The sequence below is a fragment of the Lonchura striata genome, chromosome 12, assembly GCF_050655825.1.
Source record: "Lonchura striata isolate lonStrDom1 chromosome 12, ASM5065582v1, whole genome shotgun sequence".
Classification (NCBI taxonomy): domain Eukaryota; kingdom Metazoa; phylum Chordata; class Aves; order Passeriformes; family Estrildidae; genus Lonchura; species Lonchura striata.
The window spans coordinates 3,701,923-3,726,079 of record NC_140714.1 but is presented as its reverse complement, the minus strand read 5'-3'; the positions used below and the strand labels follow the sequence as shown (position 1 = coordinate 3,726,079).

At 44.0% G+C, this 24,157-nt stretch overlaps 1 protein-coding gene across 1 annotated transcript in view; it reads right to left on the bottom strand.

Moving 5' to 3' along the window:
* The window catches only part of RYBP (RING1 and YY1 binding protein), a 38,279-nt gene extending 14,327 nt beyond the window's left edge, over positions 1-23,952 (bottom strand). The window contains exons 1-2 of the mRNA XM_085590297.1: positions 23,737-23,952; positions 22,785-22,910 (exon numbers count right to left, since the gene is read on the bottom strand). Of these exons, the coding sequence (XP_085446423.1) occupies positions 22,785-22,910; positions 23,737-23,768 (158 nt within the window). The 5' untranslated portion in view covers positions 23,769-23,952. The remainder of the gene's footprint in view (positions 1-22,784; positions 22,911-23,736) is intronic.
* Positions 23,953-24,157: the final 205 nt, after the last annotated feature.

The following is a 24,157-nucleotide window of genomic DNA, read 5'->3' as shown; positions in this document are numbered from 1 at the left end:
AGTGGATAGAGAGGCTTTTCTTAAAAACAATGAAAGAATTTCTATTAAGCAGCTCTTGCAAAGTGCCCTCAGAATATGTGGGCTGGTTTATCAGAGCAAAATTCTGCTACACTTGCATGACACTGGAATACCTTACACTTTAAAATGAAGATTTCTCTATCATTTACCAACCAGAATAAGTCCAGATAGAAGCAAAATTACAAACTACCATTTCTACCACAGATTCTGAATAAACTTAATAGGCCCTAAATCTCTAGGGATGCTACTAAAAGAAAAAAAAAGCGCCAATTGAGCAAGGCAGTAATTTTAATTCAGCTACATCAGACACTGCAGGCTTTACCTAAATGAGCAAAACTTGGGCTTTTTCAGCAAGCCAAACCTCCTTTTTATTAAAAGAACATCAATGATAGGATTTCCTTTCATATGAAAGCAGCATTTCAAGAGCCCTTGAAGAGCCAGGAATGCAGATCATGACAAAGCCCCAGCCTGCAGCAGCCGTGCACTTTGAGAGACACCAGGGCTGCTCCAAGGTGGACAGACACTGCCCAGGAAACAGCACAGGGAGCTGGTCCCACTGGTACCCCAGCTACTCCTTCATACCTCTGTCCCAGCACCATCAGCAGTGAAAAGTGGTTTAGAGAAAACCTCACTGCTCAATAACCCAGCTTGCTTTTCTAAACACGCCAAGAAATAAAAGCTGCTCTGAAGGATGGGGCAGGCAACATGCCTTTTCAAAAGGCCACCATGTGCTCAGAGGAGCTCTTTTTCTCCATTGTGTTCTCTGAACACAATGTGATAAGTGAACACAGATGTACCAGTGACATTTGGGGGTGTCCAGCTCCAGCAATCCTGCACACGCTGTGTCTGCCTGGGAAAGCCGCAGGGAAAATCAGGCTGCCGTCGATAGCTGCTGCACAGGCACCGTGGGAACAACACAGCCCCAGAGCACTGCAACTTTTGCTTTCAGAATTATTACTCCTGGGCGTGAGGAACTGACCAAGATGGTTTCAAAATTTGCCAGGAAACAATATTACAATACTTAGTTTAAAAGCTCTTCCTCCCACTAGCTAGAAAGCCTTAGAAGAAGCTACTTAGTAAACTTTGGTTCCCACTTGGAGTACCAGTGTGAGTTACCTGTATGTGCCTAGGATGATGTAGGACAGGCCAACACAGCTACCTTTACAAATAAAACTAGCAGAAAGTGCTCTCCTGCACAACAAAAAGCAAGGAATAGTTAATTACAACAACAGAAACATTTCCGAGTTCTCTGCAAGCCAACTTCTGATCTGCGGATAACAATGATAACTACTTGTCCAGACAAACTATCGTTTTTCAAGAAAGTTCTCAGATAAGATAATCTTGAGCCTAAATGCTGATTTTATTGTCCTACCACTGTTTTCATCCTGTTGAGTCCTACTTTGCAGCTTGTGTTTATTTGTACGTACATGAACACACCCAACCAAAAACCTGAATTGCCATCAGTCTGGTACAAGTCCCAGGGAGGGAAAGCAGGCAAATTCAGTGAAGAGTTCTTTTCTCCCCGCTTCTTAATTCTTCAAACAACTCTGGTGTTCCACCCTGGAGCAGCGGTTAGTCTCACTGAAAACTACAGGTTACACTGTGATCCTGCGCCAGCGGCAAATCACTCCAACTGCCCTGGCACCATCATTTAAAGTCATTTTCCATTTAAAGACTCTCACATCAGCACCAGCACAGCCTTTCATTACCCATCCCACTTAATACCCACAATCTCTCCACAGCTCACTCGCTCGGTCTCCACTGACCAGGCAGCACACAGAGACTGATGTGTGGATTATTGGGATTCCTAATGCTTCTCTCCCCGCTGGCCAAGCACGGAGCTCTTGGCAGCCTGCCTGACCCGCAACACGTGTGGGTTTGTCAGCCTAATGCACTCTGTCATCTGCACAGGCTCGGGGCGAAGCAGGCCCCCACGGCTCCCAACACTTCCAGCTACTTCTCTTCCCAGCCCTGGTGGGAAAAGAAGTGAGTGTCTGCATGTTTGCCACCGTTTGATTTCTGAGAGGCAAATACGTGAGGTAAGAACAGCAGATCCAGCACAATCCTTTAACCAAAGGCTGGAGAGTCAACACGAGGCTTTCTCATACAAAACATACCGTCCTTGCTTGACTGTTGTCTTGCAATGACTCAAAATCTGCACATCAATAATATAGATCTGAATAATTTCTTTTTATATAACCTACCTTCTGTTAAACTAAATAATGACAGTGTAAATTCATAAATATGGACTCAAAAATTACTTGTGACCAAGTTAGTTGCCACTCATTAAGTTGAAGGTCTTGTTGTTAAACTGCCTCTATGCCCGCCAATTAGTCAGGACAGAAAGAAATGAGACTTGGGCATTTTTCTGTATAAAAGACATACTGAGGTATTTTTAGGTGCGAGACAATGCATCAGCCCTGTAAAACCCACTGTAAATTCTGACAGGATGAATATACAACAGGAAATACCATGCAACATGCAAAGAGCAAATAAATGCAAATTTACCATCATGTGTAACTAAGAAGTGTAACGAAAAGTGAAACTGGTTTGTAGATGAATGAAATACAGAAGCCTGCAGAGACCTTACTTGGAAATTGAAGAAAAGAATACTCAGAACACAGCTGAAGTTTCATTTCCTTGTTACAACAAAAGAGAACAGAAAGCTCAAGAACACATGGCACATCCTCTACAACCTCCTAAGACAACACACACTGCCCTGACACACCAACATTTTCTACTTTATATCTGATGTCATGTTACAGATATTTTGTGAATTATATGAGCAAAGAAAGATAAAACTACCAACTATATAACTAAATAGAGGGATTTTTAGACAACATAATACAAATTTGTTTTGGTGCTAATAAACACATACAAGTTCTTTTAGACTAGCAAACATGGTATCAAAGTTTTTTTTGTTAACAAAACAAGCTGTTTTGTTACCATGTTTGCTAATCTAAAATGCTTGACACTACTAAACTACACTGGGTTGGGTTTTGGTTCAAGTGAATCATCCAGCTCCCAGTGTTACAATACCCAGGCACCTCAATCTCAGGTGTACTTATTAAGATATCCCTTGGTTAGGGTTTATTTCCATTTAACTACAGGGGAAGGTTTTTTGAGCTCTGGGACTACACCCCACTGGTGATACACATCTACCAGATTAGAGAAATTACTCGCTTCTGGAGATTTACAAAAATGACTCAGTGGGATTCTACTATGCTATGCTGCTTCTTCCTCTAATTTCTTACTGGATTTGTGCAGCTGAATGTTTATCACTAGAATTTCCAAGTTAAAGCAAGCTAAAAACAGAACCTTGTTTTTACTCGAACGCATTGCGGAAAACACAGTTGAGCAACCACTTCCTAAGGAGCTCCTACCCGCACTCTGCACCAAAACTGGGGAGTAAAAGAGCACAAGCTTTGGGGTTAGCATAGCTTTGTGAGCAATTACACACATATGAACCATCTAGAGGAAAACAAGAAAATATTTTTCATCACCATCTCTTTTCGTAATGCCTGGAGTCACTTAGAGCAGCAGCAAGTGCCAGGATTCAAACCAAACAAACCTCCCCCATCTGTCTGCACTGTCTACATGAGACAGCCCTGCCTGTTCCTGCCATTCCTGCTTCCCAAACCCACCTATTCCCCCTTGATGAACCCACAAAGCCACAGGGCTTGGCACCAGTGCAGTGGCAGCTTTGTCATTCATGGTAAACGGTGAGGAAGGTTCTGAGTACTGAAGCCCCAGAGTGAGTGTTTACAGCCTGACCTGGAATCTAAAACGTCTAATAACATCTTTAAAAGCTGAGTAGCAACTTGGAAAAACATGTAGGCTTAAGGTGTCTACTTGAAATTGATTACTTCTCCTAAAAACTGGGGTATGTGTGGCAGAAAAGGTTGAAGCAATCCCTTCATCTGCACCAACACAAATTTTTGCTTTTCCACTAAGTTTCCTCAGAAGAAATGGAAAGCAATCAAATACCACAGAAAAACACATGGAAATTATCATTATGGCACAAAAACAAAAGCAGAAAAGCTTTTATGTGCCTCCTTCTAACAAAAGAAAGTCCGCTTGACTGACTTGAGCCCACGCCCCGAGGCAGGGGCTCGGTTTGGTTTTGTTTCTGTTTATTTCACAGTTTCCCTGTTTATTCAGCTTCTTCCCTCTCCCGGTGGCAGCCAGGGCAGCAGGGCAGGAAGCTCCATCCAGGACCAACAAGCAGCCCTTGATCGTGACAGCCACTCCACGCTGCTCTTTGAAACACAGATAGCCAGTGTCCTTGTGAACCTGGAAAAAGCTTCAAGTGTCCTCTAAAAGAAAAGGCAGCAAAACACCTCAGAGCTTCCTTGAAAAGAATTCCTATGTTTGACCCCAAGTGTGACATTAAGCTCAAAGAAGGTGGTGGAGGTGAAGAGGGAAAAGCCAACAAGTAACACAGTCAAAGCTTGATGTAGCTGAAGTGCCACTCACATGGTGGTTAAGAAACCACCAGTGTGAGCTGGAAGAGGATCCTTTGCTTCTTCCCTGGAGGCTGCAGACATACCCAGAGATGCTGGTACAGATACCAAATGCTTGGGAAACATCCGGCTTCTCTGCCCACAGACAGATGCACTTGGGTGGTGTTTCAGATAATACATCCTAAAATGAAGTTTAACTTCAGTGACACCAATCAGGTTCAAGCAAACTTCTTTGCCTTACACAGTCAGTGGACTGCCTGAGGGATCAGGGCAGAAGGAAGAGTAACATGAACATTTAAACACATTTTTTTAGAAGAAAATCTGGATACTAAACATCTTTTGCTCATTTTGACATCCACAGCAGTGCTCTTCTTTGCTCTGCTTCCTTTGGGAATGGTGTGCTTGCATTAAGATATAAATCTGGGACCCTCATTCTCCTAATCTCAAGTACACTCAGCCACCAAAAACACAATGTGCTTTGCCATCACAGCTCTGCCCCAACAGTACCCTTTTCTTTACAGTAGGAGCTGAAACACAAGTTTCACCAAAGACTGACTCCCATCAAAGTACTTGGTAAAAGAAGTCTCCAAGAAAAGGTTTTCTCAGGAAAGTGGATTTTTAATCTAAGCAGATGTTGTGTCAAAGGATACCATCTCAATGACTGACATGAAATACCTGATATGCTTATAAAAGAACCTTGAATGATAAAGTCTAAAGAAGCTGACCTGTAAATGGGCAGCATCTACAATGCCCACTGCAAAACCAGAACACAAAGCCTTTGACAAGCTATTTCTTCACTGCTTAAAAAATAAAAAAAACACCACAACAGCTTCACACTCAGCTTCTTTCATAACACAGGTTCCAGCAACAAAAACATCTTCTGTATTTCTTTTTTTCACACCAGCAAGAACATCAGGTCATACATTCCCTTTTGGTCCACTCACAGTAGAGTATCATTCCCATATCACAGGATCTGAGTTTTCTGCCAGAATTTTACAGACCACAAAGTTCTCTCTGCAGAAAAACTATGCTAATCCTGTATGCACAAACCCTCCACAGCACACACAGGTGAACAACAAATCTGTCTGGATTACAAGTGATGAGAAACATTTTGGATCCTGCAATACTTTGTAACAAGCATTTCACAGAAAGCAGCAGCAACAGCAGTGCTGAAGTTGTGATGATCAAGTTTAAGTTCAATAATATCTACAGGAAGATACAAGCTTAGTCTAAGTCTACCCCATGAAGTTGAAAAATAGGCCCTCAGACTTGCATGCCTCCTTGCAAAGGAACCACAGAAAACTGGAAAAGTTATTCTAAATATTTCATTCATTACTGCAATCATAGCATCTCTCAAATTCTTTCAGCCTAGGTAAGACATTCTTGTATCAGCTGGACTGATTTTTGTACTGATCTGAACTTCCTCCTTTTCACAGCTGTTAGGAACAGCCCACCCACTACCCAGGTCTTGGCAGTATGGCTCTTCCAGATGCCTCAGGACAGAGAAGGGAGAAGACTGGTAGGCAAACACTCCGGGAAAAGCAGGAGTGAAAGAGGCTGTGAATAACTAATACCTGCCCACCCACTGAAGCACACTAATTATAGAGAATAATTGAACAACTGCTTTCCTTACTCAGGGAGGTGCAGATAAGAGGCATGGGCCTTCTCATACCTCAGATGGGAGTTTAAAGTGCTCTCAGCTGGCAGCAATGCATAGAAAAAAGTCACCGGCTGTGACAATTAACAGCTTCATTTTAAGTCTCTTTTGTTCAAGTAACTCTTCCACTCAGACATATTACATGAAACAGCCCTTCCTCAACTGAACAGATTTATTCAAGGCACAGAGCTACAACCTGAATGTAAAACCCATAAGGCCCTTGATGTTGGGAAGCAGCCACACTGTGTTTTAATGCTGTGGAGTTAAAGGGGTAAAGTGGACCAGGGGTCCGGTGTCCTCCTACAACCCCAGCAATACTTCACTGTATCCACTCATTCTATTTAAAACCAGGTTCTCAGGGAAACTCAGAAACAAAGCCATGCATCAGCCTGCAGAAGAAAGGGAGAGATGTCTACAAAATGAGTTGCTTCAGGACACGCACAGACATGTGAAAAATTACCTAGAACTTAGGGTAAGCAGCAAATCCTTAAATGAGATGTAAAGTTAAGGTATGGATAGATTTCATTTAAGTAGTTGTTTACTAGCAGCATTCCAGGAAAAATGTACTTCAATTACAGACCTGTGGTGATCTTATCTACAGTCTGTCCACTCAGTGTTCCTTGGAACTGGATGCACGGTGGGAATTGAATCTCTTTGTGGAACAGGTGTGAGCATCTGCTGGAGCTGTGTGCAGTTCTGCACAACCTCTGTTCCAAACACAACACAACCTTCATTAAAACCTCTCTTCATTAAAACATCTCAGTTGTGAGATTTTTGTGCCACTTGCTGCCTGAATTTGAAAAAAGAAATAACACCTTTTTCTATAATACACTTTACACAGAGGCTAAAAAGGGACTGCTTGCATAACAAGTCTTATGCAATTTCCCAAATAATTGTCTGTGTTTGTAGTGGGGGAAGATTAAGATGACTTGAAGATATTCAAGGCTGCAGATTTGGGTTCAAAAGCTAAGAGTCCACATGCCATTCAAAATCTTACTGACAATTATTGTTACCACATCAGCACCCAAAGATCCCATCACAAACAGTCATCCACTGTGTAATAACAAATACACAAAATACACAATTTACCACCAGAATATAATCTCTAAAGAAGAGGCTGACACCAGCTAAAGAAATACAAAACCAAAAAATATCACTGAAGCACAACTTTATGAGCCATCTTCAGCCTGGAGTACTTTGCCATAACAAATACAGTAGAGAGTGTCTCATGGGGAAAGCCTAGACTAAGAAAGAAGCCCACTAAGATACCATGCAACTGAATGATCAACAAGAAGATGTTTAAAAAACAGCCTTCACACTGTAAACAAGCAGGTATTTTAAGTCACAAACAATCCAAGTAACTCAGAGAGCAAAAACAGAGAAGTAAAGGATTAAGCCCAAGCAGCAGCATAGAGAAAAATAAGAGAGGCAAGGGACTTCTCTAACAGAAATTCTGACAAATATTTTCACAGGTCTGAAAAAATTTTTCTCCTCCTTAACTTTTTTTGCTGTTTTTGTGACTTGGTCTTTTCTCCCCACTGGTGTTTCTCTGGTTTCCACTCAGCCCCCAGTGCACAGGGCTGGCAGTGACATCAACCCTGCTGTGGAACAGGAACAACCAAGCCCTGCTCCAAGCAGGAATCTCAAACCCCAGCCAGAGCACAACTGCAGCCTTGGAGCTGCACTGGGAATATGCTGGAAGTGTCAGGGATCCAGAAAGGAAAAGAAGCCTTCAATTCATTTTCATTGAAAATTGAAGAGGTCCACTGCAAGTTTCAGATCTTGGAGGCCCAGGGGATTTTCAGCAACAGCTTCAGCTGGGTATCAGGGAGCAGAAGAGGGACATCAACCCTGGCAGAGACAGCATCCATCCCTCCAGAAACTACAGACATTAAATGACATGTTCACAACTGAGCTAATCAGTCTTATTCCAGACAGAAGCTGCATTTATCATCTCAGAACAGCAGACTTTTTTCTTAATTATCCAAGGTCAGTGGCAGTGAATATTGAGCAAACTGACTTGGGGAAGCAATATAGATAGAAACCAGGAGAGCAAGCAACCTTACATTTGATTAGCAATAGTATTTCATTTTAAAATAAAGTAGCTCTTTTTAGAGAGGACAATTACTTTCTAATTAATCACCAATCAAACAACAACCAACCAATCACATTTTATAAGGTACCTTTTTAGAAACAGAAATACTAAGTTCTGTACCAGAAAAATTCTACCTTTTCCACACAATCACATAGGTTGGAATAGATCTTTAAGATAGAGTCCAACCCTGCAGTGCCAGGTCCACCACTAAACCATGTCTCCAAACACCACACCTACACATCAGCCAAGAGAAAAAGAACATTTTTAGATGTTGGAGTGCAAAGGTTTAAGACAACTGAAGTGTTCAGCAGCCAGAGCAACACCTCAGAATTTTGATCACCATCTCTGTGTATGTAACATATTCACATATAAAAAACCTGAAAGCATTACATCTCCAATGCAATCCCTACAAGACAGGAGGTCTGAGGTGCACAGACTCTCCTGCTGCCTTGCTGAAATACACAGCTCTGCCTGACAGGTTTGAGCTTGTCACAAAGCAGAAATTACTCTGGAAGGCTCAATAGCCATTTCAGCTCCCCTAAAAACACAAGTGGTTAAGGGCTGACAGGTACTGCATAGCAGAAAGGTATTGCATAATTGCCCTGAAACGTCTATTCAAAAACTCCACAACAGACATGAGCATTATTCTCAGGAGCTGGGGAGGTTTTCATGTGGCATTCATAATTACACAGCAGCCAAAGATTTCTGCAAACACAGAAGCAAAGAATAGTTCCAACAAGCTTAACATGAGCAATGTTCTTGGGTTGACCAGGGCCTGATGAGAAGGACATCAGAGAAAAGGAAGGGAAGGGCAAAGGTGCAGGAAGATTTCTCCAGAAGTCTCGTGAGGGAACTGACACATCAGCAACAAACCTGCCCTGACCATAATAGTCCTGGGACAAAAAGCATCACCCTTTAAATGCAGTGGTCCTCAGGCAATGCAGGGATTCCATGGGTCTGTGTTCTTTCCAAGTTACATCCTGGCTTCCTAAGCTTGTTGGGTACATTATATAACTATTAATTACACCACTGTTCGGAGTGCTTTTAACTGCAATGATTCAAACTGCTTCCAGGAGCTCACTAATCCAAAGTACAATCCTCTTGACAGCAACTGACAGATTCAGAATATTCAGTTCTAGCTGAAAGGAAGACAAATCAAACTCCTCATCTGTCTGCTGCAAAAAGAGCCAATATTCCTGCTGACCAGACCCACAGCTCCATCAGGGGCTGGGACATGCTGTCCACAGGACAGCTCTGGGCAGCAGAAGATTTTTTCCCAATGGCCACCTTCAAATTTACAGTGAAAAGAGAAAATTTGGTCTGGTTTGCATTTCCTCAGAGGCATTGAAAGGTTTCAGCCATCAGCTCCTGGACCCAGCAGACACCCTCCTTGGACACAGACTCTGCCCTTCCCAACCACTCTGCCAGCTGGGACCTTCCCTGCAAGCTCCAACACAATTCTACATGCATTATTTATCCCTCCTGCTAAGTCATGCAGTGGGATAATTACTTAACTATTGTAATGATATTTTGCAATGGCTGTACTGTTATACTGATTTTCATGAGCTTGCTTTTGCTGCATGTTTTGAGAAAAGAGCATATTTTCCTGGAGTATAAAAAAGCCCAAGTCTGATTCATTTCAAGCCTAAGAGCTAGATGTCAAAAGTGAATTTTTAGAATTATCAATGTATTCTTAATTAAAACAATGTTAGTATATTACCTGATTTCTGATGTATCTGCTAACAACCACAGAAGACATGTTTATTCATTAATCTAATGAAATTTGAAAATAGTTATTAACAATTTGTACATGCTAATGACAAAGTTTTTCCTCCTAATAGAATGATGTTTTCCTTTTAAAATTCTTCAAGACTTCAGTTAGCATAATTACGAAACATCTGAAAGCTGAGAGACTGGCAACATTTTTATTAACGAACTTAAACTCAAGTCAAGACACATTTGCATGTCTTGCTTGCCACCACATTAAACTTACTGGGATAAATGCTCATCTTCAGACTCAGAGAAGTGTTACCGTAAAATACTGTTTAGAATCAGTTTTTTCTATATACTCAACATGATGTAAGCTACACAGCAGAGCAATTAAACAATTATTTATGTCTCCCTACCTCCAGGATGCTCTTCAGGCTATGCATGATTAAAGGTGTACTCGCAGCAGTTAACAGTATTTCCAAAAATTCAACAGTCCCAGTAGTTCAGAACTGGTTGGAAAACTTTTTCTGCCTGAAGCCAGCAATTCTTCCAGGAGGAACTTCACTTTAAAAGCTGTTAACAATAATACTCTGAATTGGCACAAGCAGGGAAAGCAGCAAGTCACGATAATCGACCTGTCTTACCTACTAATAATCTGCTGGCTATACAAGCAAAGACATGGATACAACTCCAGGGAGAAGGAATGTAATCTTTTTGATACAAGTGAACACATAGATGAGGCTCGTTGAAAACTGTAGCTCTGCAAAATTTGCTGAATCTCTTGGGTTTTTCTGGGTATTTTGTTATATTCTGCTTGAAAACGAGAAAATGTTTGGTCACAGAGGTGCTCTCTTAAAAAAAAATAAACCCCAAACCAAACAAAATAACCAGATCCAGAATTGTAGCAGTCTCAGGCCCTGTTCAGACTTTAGTGGCTCCAGGAAGACCAAGAGCAAAGAGTAGTCTGAGGAGCGATCTGCTTACATGGACACAGAAAATGCTATTTCCTGAAGTCTTTGTTTAGGGCTTTATTCAACACATTTCTCAAATCTTTTTTATCTATTAAAAACATCTACTTGAACAAGCAGTCTTGGGGAAAAAAAGCAAGATCACAAAAGACAACCATGTTAAGTTTAATCTCAACTTATTCCCTTTCTTCTCAGTGCTTCAATCCCAGAGGCCTGATCCAGCCCTTGCAGCTGACAGCAAAGTGCTGCGCCGACTTCTGCAGCCTCTGGACATGACTCAAAAAATCAATGCAAGGAGCAAAAGGTCACATTCTCCCCAAGCATCAACTACCTGTTGAACCAAGACAGACTTGCAGATGCCAGCACACTCGGAAATAAAGCGACCAACTGTTATTAAATTTATTTCTAAGCACAATGTCTGTATTCCCACACCCGTGACTAAATGAACCCGCTCCTCACACTACACCTTTGTGGGGAAAAAAAAAATAAACCACTCATGCTTGTGACAGCTTTTATAAACAAGTAAGTGCAGTACACAGCTGTACAACTTCAGAGTTTTGAATTCAGAGTGCCAGTGGGAAAGTTAGTCTGGCTTAAAACTCAGAAAAAATGGCAAGACAGGAAAAACTAGAGAGATGGAAATAAAACCAAACTACTGTTCAGAGCTATCCTTCACTGTCCCTGCACATTAGGGAAAACCCTGAAAACTATAACAGGTACATTATTACAGATCTTTTTTCATTACCTGCTTGACATGCTGGGCCACTGGCAGCACAAATGCCTCTTTCAGGCACAAGAAGGGAGAGTGTCCTCATGTTTTACATCTTTTTAAGTGCACAAGCTGAACATGAAGGTGTGATCTCCCATGCACTCACCAAGTAGGTATGCAGCACACGGGCATGATATCCTACCCATGCTCTGTCATTGATTTTTCTATCAATTTGTTAACTTGTAATTGGAAAAAATTTCATCCCCTTCACAGAGACAGAACAGTTTTTCCCCACCAGAAAGTTTCACTGCTGCTTTCTTGAATGCTGATTCAGGTGTCTCAGCCCAGCAGTGTGAATTCCTTGTACATTCTCAGCTGATGGAAGCCAGGAACCTCAAGGAACCCTTCAGAGGTCTACAGCTCTGAATGCAAATGTGTGGTCCCAGCTGGCAGAGGTGCTGCCAAACTGTCACTGTCAATAAGTCATCTAATGAAGCTCAGAATTTCAGCCTGAGCTCTGCTATTCCAGCCAGTCCCTGTGGACAACCCCACAGTCCCATGGATGCTAACAAAGCTTGTCTCAGATGCATCTGATCTTCCTGACCTCAGAAGTTAAGCAACTTACAACTAACTTGATTCACATCCGGCAATAAGCACTCCTAATTATTGACTCTTAATTGCTGCCAGAGCCCTGTATTCCCACACCCATGACAAAGCATGCTCTGCTAACCCCTATGTAAAATTGCACAACTCTGACGGCCCCATGCCTTTAGTACCACACAGCTGAGCCATTCCTCTTTGGGAGCAAACATCACTGTACTCCAGAGAAAAGAAGTGTACAAAAAGCACCCACCAAACCATTCCAGCAGCTCAACATCACTTGCTTTATGGCTGCCCTTCCTCGTTTGTTTTTTTTTTTAACCATTATCTATACAGTTCAGAGAAAGGAAGATAAATACTGTTTGTTCAAAATCTGACTTCGCATGCAGTTTTTGAGAAGACATTTCAGAACCTAAAGTGCTTCCCAAAAATGAACTTTACCTCCTACACAGTCTGTAGTGCATTTACTGTACAGCCAGGTGTATGCAGGTGAGTGACCCAAATGTCCAGATTCACAGCAAGTTAAAGCTTTTTTTCTCCCAAAAAAGTCATGTCCAAGCTGCCAGGCCCCTGCTCACAGTGCAGGAGGGTATAGAAACACCCACCAGCCACTCAGAACAACCCTGCCCTCCCAAAATTTCCACCTTCTGTGTATGCCCTGCTGGAACTGACCATCTCTGGACACAGATTCTGCTTACATGAGGTTTGCAGCCTTGTATCTCACAACGGGAGCACTCCTGCCCACCGTGAGGGAAATCCATGCTTGCTCCTGATGGGATCATTGCTGTGGCTCCCAAGAGCCCAGAAAGGAGCAAAGTAGCCATGGAGGAACAGCAGTTTGCAGGTTAACTCACCCTCCCTGGGCAGCCCCAGGTGTCCCTGGGCAAGCCACCCTCCCTCAATGCTTTGTCTTTCGCTCTGACAGAAAGAAACCCAGTGCCACCAGACTGCTGCAGTAACTTCTGCCACCCAAGGGCTTCCCTTTCAACACTTCTCCTCCAATTAAGTCCCACTGCCCTTCAAATCAGCTGCCTGTCTCTTCTCCACTAGTCAAGCTACCTGTGTGTAAAACCAGAATAATTCACCATTTTTATGGGCAGCATTTTTACATGATGCAGGTTTACAAATTGCTAAGATTATGCTGAATCACAAACATTTCCTGAAGCTTATTAAATATTTCTGTTAAACCGATCCACACCCATAGATAACAAATGAAAATGGTTTTATTTCTCTTCAAGGCACCTATAATAAGGCAGCAATGGCAGCAAACAGGCACCAACCAGCTCCCTGGCCCTATTAGCATTACAGAGGAAAGCCTCCCCTTCTGCTGCTAATGATGTGCTCTACCCTGTATCCCCAGGAGACAAATGACTGCACTGGCTGATTGACTCCATCACAGGGCCATCATCCATCAATGTATTGCCTCTCTTATTGAAATCTCATCTCAGGAAGAGAAAGTGCTCTGTGCCACTTCCGAAAAAAACAGTGAAAGCACTTTCAGAATAAGAGCTCCAAGATATGTAATGAGAGCCAAATATTTCAGCAGGGACACACATTTCCAGCAACCTGAACAGATCAGCATGCTTTGTCCACCCAGGACAAGTAAGATCTATGTCCTTCTGCTAAACTAGATCTTTTTAATTAAACAAAGGAATGAAACACGTACCACAGACATAAATTTCTTTATCAAATAATAATACCGACAGTGAATATAATAATACAGATTAAAAATGGCATCCTGAGGATATTTAGCTAGCTGACTTCCTAAAGGGCGAATTCCAGCATCTCTTACACAGGCTGAAATCACATTAGCATCATACAAGCCCCACTGTTGCCTGCAAACAGAAGTGAAAGAAAATATAAATCCTTCCATTAATTCATTTACTACATAGATAACAACAACAAAAAAAAATACAGCAATTCTATTCCATTAATAAATACCCCTATAATTTATAAAACACTGCACATATGAGACTAGGGTGCAGGGAGTAACCCACACTCTCCACTCATTGGGGGCAGTTTTCTGATCAGCTTTACACCACTGAAGCCACCAAATCCCAGGAGTTCTGAATCCTCTGTCCACCTCCCCAAATTGACCACGTGAAGCTGCACATTAATTACCCAGACACAGTTCCACATGCACAAAAATAATTTAGTTCAGATAACATATTTTAGATTATGATCAGTCTCACTTCTGTCTACTCAAAAATATAAATCTGAAGAAGACAGCTTTATCTCAGGCAAGATATTTCATCTCACTTAGCACCTCTGCATGTTACAAACAATTCATTATAACTCTGAAATCCCCATAAACAATCTGCTCGAGAAAACATGTCTAAACATTTATTCCTTGTTTAGCCCTAAACAAAATCCAAAACTGACTTGTTTTGCTTCCATTTTATTTAAAGACAACCAATCTGGTAAGATCCTAAAACTAAATTTTTTGGAACTTCTGAACAGAGAATTATAGAATGGCCTGGGTTTGAATGGGATTCTGAAGATCACCTTGTTCCAACCACTCTGCCATGGGCAGGGACACCTTCCACTATCCCAGCTTGTTCCAAGCCCTGTCCAGCCTGGTCTGGAACAGTTCCAGGGATAGGGCAGCCACAGCTTCTTTGGGCAACCTGTGCAGGGCCTCACCACCCTCACACTATGAAGAGTTTCTTCCTAATGCCTAACCTAACCCTGCTCTCTGTCCAGTTTGAAGCCATTCCCCTCATTCTGTCCCTTCACACACTTGCAAAAATTCCCTCTCCAAGTTTTTAGTACCTTTATCCTTGTGGCATAAGGGTGTGCTCCACAATCCCCAGCCAGTGCCTCAGGAAAGACCACATACAATTCAAATCAGGTCTCCTGGTTTCATGATCCATATTTTAAATCCCTACAAGCCCTTTTCCTTGTGAACTTCCAGTATTATTTAACAGAAGATTGGCTGTGGGTGTACTTTGAACTTTCAGAAACACAGAGAAAACCTCAGGAATAAAATATTATCAAAGCCACACCCAGGTTTTAAGCAATTAATTTTGGGAGAATTTAACATTCACATGATTTGGAATACAATGAGTTACTGAACAGTCAAACAAAACCCAGTGGGCCAGCAAAAACAAGTGATGCTTTTCTCTCTCACTTATATTTGAGCCAGCCAGAATTACTACCTTTCCCATGTTTAACAGGCAGTGATTTTGCTGGTGTACCAATTAGCACTCTGCTACAAAGAACAAGCTCTTAATTAATAGCTGGTTTATGGGAAGAGCAATGTTAAGGTTGTACCTCCAGATGCACCAAAAAGTGCAAAAGGAGCTCTGCTTGATGTAAAGGAAATCTGTCTGCACAGAGAGACAATCAATGTATTTAGCATATGTCAGCTGTAAAAGGAACTTACATAAACGTAATGGAGGCATTTCTACTTTATTTCTGTTGTATCCTGTAATCCTGGACATCTGCTTAGGGTAGCATGGATGGGCTACTCAGTGTTCCTGGTCTGCTTTTTTTGCTGTGCCCTTAACATAAAGTGGCAATAAGGGAAATTTGCCCTTACCTGTCTGAAACAACTTTAAATAAACATTCATAAACCCTCCTGTAAGACCCCTTCTCTCTGGAAATGGCCAATTTTTTCCTTTTACCTTGTGAAGAAACAGCCCAGTGCAAAGAGACAAAGTACAGCTGCATAACACAGCCACAGAGAGAGTTTGTATGAATCCTATTTCAGGTCAAAGCTATGCATTACAAAACTCCAGCACACCTTACAAATGACCTACATTGCAGGACTGGAACCCACTAACCTACAGAATCACCTGAAATCCCCAAAAATAGGTCAGCGGGTTTCCTCCAAAGAAGAATTCCCCAGACAAGGAGAGATGCATGTGCAATAAAGGACAAGCAGAGCACACGCTTTGCCTGACGCAGGAGCCGTGTGTCTCACTCTGCTGCCATATTCCTGCAGATAGCAGGACTCCCCAGAAGTGCTGTGAACTTTTGTGTTCCTCACCAAGGGACCCTGGAAGGACCTGTCTGCTTGTTCACGAGCAATGGGGCAGGAAGAAAAGGAGAAGTGCCATAGCAAGGAACAGTAAGCCTCCCAGTAATGCAAAGCAGCTGGAGTATGAGTGACACCCAATTCAAGATGAGCAGTGAACTCGCCTGGAGTTATGGCAGGGTGTCCAAATTACAGCACAAAAGCCAGGTGCAGCCAGCCAAAACAATCCATCCAGCCCACAGCACATTTCTTGACTCCTTTCACCCCATCATGAGGGTCTTGGGTCTCAAGCATTTCCTTCAGGAACCTAAGAATTCAGCCAAAACAGAGTCCCAGAGTGCTGCATGTTCCTGGGGAACGCCAACACTGAGCACAGGACACTCAGCCAGGATGCCACAGGGAACCACACTTTGCATCCACCACCTCCCTCCTTTCAACTATCACTCTGGGCAACACTGCACACTGTCATATTTCCAGTTCAACCAATTCCTCTTACCAGACAAACTCCACATCAGGGTGCAAACACACCCACCAGCCCTGCAAAGGCAGCAGCAGCTGATGGGAACATGAAACAATCGGGGCAATTAAGAAAGGCATGCAGAGAAAGTTGCTCTGCATTCCTCTGCCTACTAGTTCCCCACGAGGACCTGTAGGGAGCCAGGGGTCAGCATCACAGTGGACACCACGTCTGTTCACAGCAATAAAAGAGAGCTGCATGCCCTCTCCTCCTACATGCACATACACACTTTGATTTAGATTGCCGTCTCCCAGAAAAGCAGCCTATGGAGGAAGGGAAAAATGAGTAATATCCACGCTAAATATTATCAGTGATGTATTAACACACTCAGTATTGCAGCTTATCCGTTAGATCTTCAGAGAGTCTCCACAAGAAATCAGAGATTAAACCCTACCACCCACAATTAATCTAAATGTACTCTACATAAATATTATCAACACCTCTTTTCCATGCTGAAGATTATTTATTTTAACAAAAAGATCTTTTTATTCTAATAAAAAAAAGGAAAACAACCAGGTATAGCTATTGTTACTTAGTAGGACATTCAGAAAAAAAGTGGTAGAAGAAAAGTGAATCACGAGAACCACCATACTCCCTACTGAATTTGCCACCCACAGCTTCTCAGGTACCCAAATCTGACAACCATAGCAAAGGGGTATTGCCTTGGTGCTGCACATCAACACTAAGGATTCTCCCTGCTGAGAATGATTTCCCAGAGGTGCTGAGATCTAAGAGAAATCCTGGGGTGATGGTAATGAGATCATTAATCAGAGTCAAACACCGCAAAGAGCAAATCAGGACACAACTCTCACTTCTTTCAAACAGCCAAAGTACAAGACACAGATCTTATGCCAGGGTTATGCTTGCACCAGGCTGACAGATAATAGCTGATCTGAAGCTGAACAGCTTCATCTGCTCAGTTGAAGACTCACAGACTAACTGCAAGCTGGTTTAAAAAAATAAGTGTAGCATGAATCTGTACCAGAAGTCAGTTCATAATGGATCAATACTCCGAGCCATGTGGCTGAGACACATGTGGTTCTGCAATACAAGTCACAGATTCAAACTTGGTGTGCTGTCAAACCACAGCCCCAGAATTCAGGGTTTGCTGTGAACCATCAGCATTGTCTGCTTGTCAGATGGTGCTTGCTCCTGCCCTTGGCTCCTCTGCTCTGCTGGGTTTGCCAGACCTAGCAGCAGCACTCCCCAAATCCACAAAGTAACAGCCACGTACTTTTAGTGCTGGTGAATAAGGGATGAGACAAAAAGGATCTTGAGAACTCCTGACACGTGGGCAAACATTTTGCAAGCAGGTATTGTGCACTCCAGCACTCAGCAGTGCCAAGGCAGAGTCACACTGCACCCTCCCCTAACCCAACAGCAATCCCTGAGGGGACACATCCTCAGGATGTGGATGCTCCAGTGGAACACTGCCACAACTCCAGGCTGGTACAGCCCATGCCTCACTCCTCCTAATCCAACAGCCATTTAAATTCAGCAATCAACAGGAAAAACAGGGATGATTTAACAATGGATTCAAACAGCCAAATAGTAAAACAAATATTTCAGAGTAAAAGCACCAACACTGCTTCCACAACAACTTTTTTTAGACAAGTTACATATTCCATTTTTATAGAAATCAAGCCACTTAAAGGCCAGCTATAATGCTAAATAAAGCCCACCTATGCAAATGAAAGCTAACTCACTTGAGAGAACCAAATTAAACCACTTGGCTTCCAACCTACACCACAGCTACACATCACTTCAAGAGTTTTCAGAACAGTCCTGCAAACACAGGGCAAATAAACAGGGCACATATTATTTGTATGAAGGTCAGGATCATAAGCTTGATTCCTCATTCCAGGAATAGAAAGACTACCTGGTGTCTATTCTGGTTAGCCCAGCATGGATGAAGAATAGTTTTTCATGGTGGCATGGACAGGAGTTTGCATCCTTCAAGGTGGTAGTTCAGAGCCTGCAAACATGAAATTTTTCTGCAGAACTAAAGGGAAACAAAGGCCAGTATCTGAGACATCTGTTCCATACAAGAGAATTCAGTTTATAAACAGTTTTAGCTCGGTCTCCCCTCAAAAATAAGGATGACAAAAAGGTGAAGCACTACTGTCATCAGTCCTTGGGCACTCTACAGTGAAGTGTATATTCACATCACTTGATGCAAACTCCAAACCTTGCACTTCAAGCATAAAGATATTAGCAACAAATAAAACATAAATACTTACTCAATCAATAATTGCAGAGGACATACTTATTTCAACTCAATTTTGTAGTAAAAGCTCCAATTATTTCGTTAATTTGCATATCAGACATCCATTTGTTGCTTTCTCATTTTCCACTGACGTTAAGGGCATTTCTCTGTACTCAAGGTAAACTCATGATAAGAGGATATGAAGTTTGGAAAAGAAAAGCATTCATCCCAAATTTAGAGAAAAATTAACATCAGAGAAGCTCCACCACTTTATACCACTTGCCTATTCATCAAAAAAAGAAAGTTTCAAAAACCAGTTTCCCTGAAATCATTAAGGAGGGGAGCAAATATTCACCTTCACAATGAAGTCTGAAAACAATCCCATGCAGAAACGCTTACAGCCCTGCCTGGGAGGAGAGAGGAAGTTACAAGAGGTGTACAGGAACACAATATATGTAAACTATCAGAGAACCAAAGAAGAAGAAGAGCAAGAATGCCATTAAAGAAAAACAAATAGAAACAGAGCACCATCACCTACCCTCAAATAGGAACTCGCAGGAAATATGAGGCCAAATCCTGCCCTCACATTCTTAGGAAATCCAAAGTAAACTTTCCTTCCATGTTCGAAGAAGTAATGGATATTGGAAAGGAACGTGTGTCTGTGGAGAAACTTCCCAACAGAAGTTTCAATTCCAGTCTTCTCCTGAGTGCAGGAGCTGGTGTTGCTACACCAGAGCAAACCACAAGAAGAGCCACAGGACACAAGTGAAAGTGGTGACCAGCACTAGTTCCCTGTGCTCTGACACCAATAAAAAGCTCCAGGAAAGGAATAAGGCACTGTAAGCCCTAGCAAACAACTCCCCACTGCTCACTCTGCAGCCAGCTAAATCATCATCTCACCCAGCTGAGCTCTGTGTTGAACAGAGCTGGTGTCTTTGCCATCATCCTCACAGAAGGAAAACAGTAAAAAAGCTCATCATACTTGCCTAAATAAAAAGTAATAAAAATTTAACTATAAAATAGCAAGAATCCAGGTGAGAAAAGGAAGTTAGTGATATACTGTAACAAATCCAGTATTCAAGTGCTACAGGTTTAACATAATCTTTGCACAACAATTCTTCAGAGATGGATTTGACCTAATTTTTATTTAAAAGTGCACCTGAAATATTTATAAACAGCTCCTTAAAAAAACAGTCGAGTGCAATTTAACCGTTTAGCTTCTACAATGATCTTGACTTGGCAGGTCAGCTCTAAAACTCACTGTTGTTTGAAGCTCCTTTTACGAGATCCTAGGGAAAGGAGATAGCTGGATCTGAGAAGATAAAACTTCTAACTGCTGCCAGCCACCCCTCCCACACACCAACAGATTATATTGAGTCTGAAAAAATATACACACGGTGAGAATTAGCTCAGGGCCTCACCAGTTCTTAAATAAGAGAATATTTATCAGCCAAAGTAAATTCCACAACAAATAACTGGCTTCACAGTGGAGGGAGGGGGGAAGTAGGTCATACCAGATCTTTAAAAAATCCCTGGGCATGCTGTGATTGCACACAATAATTTGATGAAAAACAGTTGCCTCACCATGTCTTTCACTACTTGGTTGAGTTTTTTTGTTGAAGCGAGTTTGATAAATTTCCGTAAGTGTTACTGAAGTAAGTCACAATGAAGCAAGGCAGTTTTAACTGTGGAAAAGCGTCATCAACTTGTCAAATTGCAACTTAAAAGTCAAGCTCATCAGACACCTTATATTTCAAGTAATAAATTATCAATCATAACTGATTAAATATCTTTATATCAGTCATTTATTTAAAAAATTCTGAATAATTTCCCAGCATTGACTCGTACGTCACATACTATAAAATTCAAAGTAACACCACAAATAGCTCTGACCTCCCAGAACTTCCCAACACACAATGCTCTCTCACAACACTCAATCACTCCTGCTTTCTGTTATATTTATTCATAAATTATACAAATATGCAAGAAGACATGATGGGCCATTGAATATTTTAAATACTTTCTCAAATTCTACAAACAAAAGCCATTTTAAAAGCAGCAAAAATGAATAGAAAGCTGATGAATTAAATGAATTAAAATTAGAAGCCATTCATAAGAGTCCATTAAAAGCTAAACAGAATTACAATGTTCTAGACCCGAGGATCACATCTGCAAGTAAGGCTACAGCTCTTAACCTGAAATCATCGACTGCTATCGCTCTTAATGGCCCTTTAAAAGACAAACCATCCTACTACTGCAACAAACAGTTTGAAAATTATCTTTAAAAAAAAAATAAAAATGCAAGGGCTTGTGTGAGCAGGCTGCTGCTCTCCAAATGAACAGCAGCATGGTGGCCAATGAAAATAACAGTGTCTGATCCAGGACAGATCCCATCTGGGCTCCTACATTTCATCAGGGCTCTGCTCCCAGTGACACCCAGGCACTGGTGTGACACTGGGAGCGTGTGGGGACTGCATGGCCATGCTCCAGAGGAGCAGCTCAGGACCAGGTGACTCCCAGGAGCAACATGTTCCACCGGAGCCTACCGGGAAGCTGAGGAAGCAGAAATCCACAGGAATCAAACGTGCTGGGAAGGTTCAGCTGCACCACTAAATAAGACTGAACGAGTCAAGAATCAGCTCCAGGTGCACAAGGAACACTGCTGTCCCAAAGCTCCACTAACTCAAAGCTCTAACCATGCTATTTATTGGTTTAGGTTCAACACTTCTGTACATTTTGTGAAAAGCACAGATACTTGTAGCTGACTGCATCACCAAACGCAGTGAAGCACTTCAGAGCTCTGTTACTGTAACTCGGAGAGTTTCAATGGCCCGCAAACATGCTCCCCATTAAAAATGTAGGCACTTCACATTGTCTAAAGCACAGTGGGAACAATAACAATCCAACACGCTTTCACCTCCTTTGTCAATCAAGCCAAGACAGCCAAGTCATGCAAACAGCCTGCTGATGAGAGCACCTCAATACACAGCTGCACTCAAGGAAAACGACGCCTCCCACAATGGAAACCTCACAGACTATTTCTTTGGCAGAGAACTGCAATGGGAACTCAAATTTGGAAGGTACAATATGAACAAAATCAGAAATCAACATGGTAGAACAAATCACAGAAATAAAGGAAAGGCACAGCACCACATGCCTGCTTTACCATCAACTGATACCGCCAGGACAAACTTTCCAAACACTCTAACTGAGAAATAGCAAGTTGGGGCTTTTTTGAGATTACATTAACTACTGCATGTCAGACTCACCACCTCACAAAGACCTCCAGAGTTTCTCAGAGTATGGCAATCAGAGAGACCTGACAGCTAAAGCTTTCAAAAACCCGCACCATTCCCACACTGAGCACAAAGCCGATTCCTTTCTGATGACAACAGTCACCGAGAGATCAACATCTCAAGGAGAGAGTTGTTCTCACGGCATCTTTAGTTTCAGCCGTTTCCTTTCTCCCTCCCTAATCCTAAATCATTCCTACTCCTGCAGAGAACACAGGTAAACCTCCACCCAAACCACAAAAATCCATCTGACCCACACCATAGTTAGAGCGTTTCTGGCTGGCTATGCATCTCCAAAAGGTTCTCTGTACATCAGCAACAACAAAAAAAAAAGCACAGAACAAAAAGATTCAGGTTGCTGCCACATCCACAAAACATGTCTTCCAGCTCCAATTAAACGCTTGAAAGAGAATTTTTAAAATCCACAAGCTTTTGAACAGGGACAGAAGGGACCACATCGGGCGAGAGAGGGGATGCAACCAGCCGATATCCAGGCAACAGCGAAAAAAATCAACAAGTCGGCGCAGCCCAGCGCGGAGCACGAGCCGCGTTCAAAGGTGCGGACGTACCTTGTGGAGGTGCCTTTCCTGACATCGCAGATGCTGCATTTGAAGGCTTCGGCGCTGTTCCTGAAGGTGCACACGCTACAATCCCAAAAGCCTTCGTCGGCTGCAGGTTTGGCTTGCCTTTTCGGCCTTGAGGAGGGGGAGGGAGAGGGGAAGCGTGTGTGTGTACGTGTGTGTTTGGGGAGGAGGAGAGAGGCGGCAGGAGGAGGAGAGAGAGAGAAGGAGGAGGAGGAGAGAAAGAAAACACACACATGAGAAACCATGTTACAGAGCCCCGAAACCCAGCGCCTGCTCGCACCGCCGCTCTCCCGCGGGGCCGGGAGCAGCCGACAAACCCCGAGCGGGGCCGGGCGAGGTGCGGGGGGCGCCGAGCTCCGCCCCGGCCCCGCCGGGCCGAACCCGCCGGGCCGGGCCGCCCGCGTCCCCCCGCCCGCGGCGGGAGGGTGGGAGGGTGGGTGGGCGAGTTTGCGGGCTGGGAGGCGCGTTCCCTCCTCCACCTTGTTAAACCTCCCTTTGTCTGGGAGCGGCGAGTGCGCGGAGCGGGGAGTGCGAGCGAGCGGAGCCGCCATGGCTGCGCTCGCACCGCACCAGCCCCGGCACCGGCGGCAGGCTGGGAGACACCGGCACTCCTCCTCCTCCTCCTGCCGCTGCCCTTCCACGCTCCCTCCATCTTAGGAGCCTCCCTCACTCTCTCTCCCCGCCCGCGCCCCCCCCCTCCTCGCCGCCCCGGCCCCCCGCGTACCTGGCGGGGCGGCGCGGGCTCGCCGCCCCCTCCCCGCTCGCTCCCTCCATCTTAGGCGCCCCTCGCCGCCTCCCCCCGCCGGGGCCGAGCACACGCCGGCGGCTGCCAGCCAGGGCCTACCCGCCGCCATCCCCTCGGCCGGGGCACAGGCGGCCGCGCCGCGCTCCCTCCATCTTACCGCCTCTCCCCGCCCGCCCCCGCGCCCCCGCTCACCTGGTCGGGCTCTTCTTGTCGCCCATGACCATGGATCGGGGCCGCCCCTGCCCTGCGCACAAAGAAAGAGGCGAGGGGAGGGAGGGCGGGGGGACGGGGCTGCCTCCGTCCAGCAGGCTCCGGCTGCTGCGCACCCCCGCGCCGCCGATCCTGCCGCTGCCAGGCTCCGCTCCGGACTAGCAGCGCAGCGCAGCCCGGCGCCCTCCCTCCTCCTCCTCCTCCTCCCTCTCTCCCTCCCCGCGCCGCGCCGCTCCGGCGGGCGGAGCTGCTGCCGCGCCGCGGCCAATGGGGGCGGCCCCGCCGCCGGCCCTGCCGGGGAGGGAGCGGGGGGGAGCCGGGAGCGCCCCCTGCGCCGCCCCGCCGGGTCCCCGCCCCGCCGCGGCCGCCCCGCCGGGAGGGCTCGGGCTCCGCGCAGCCCGCG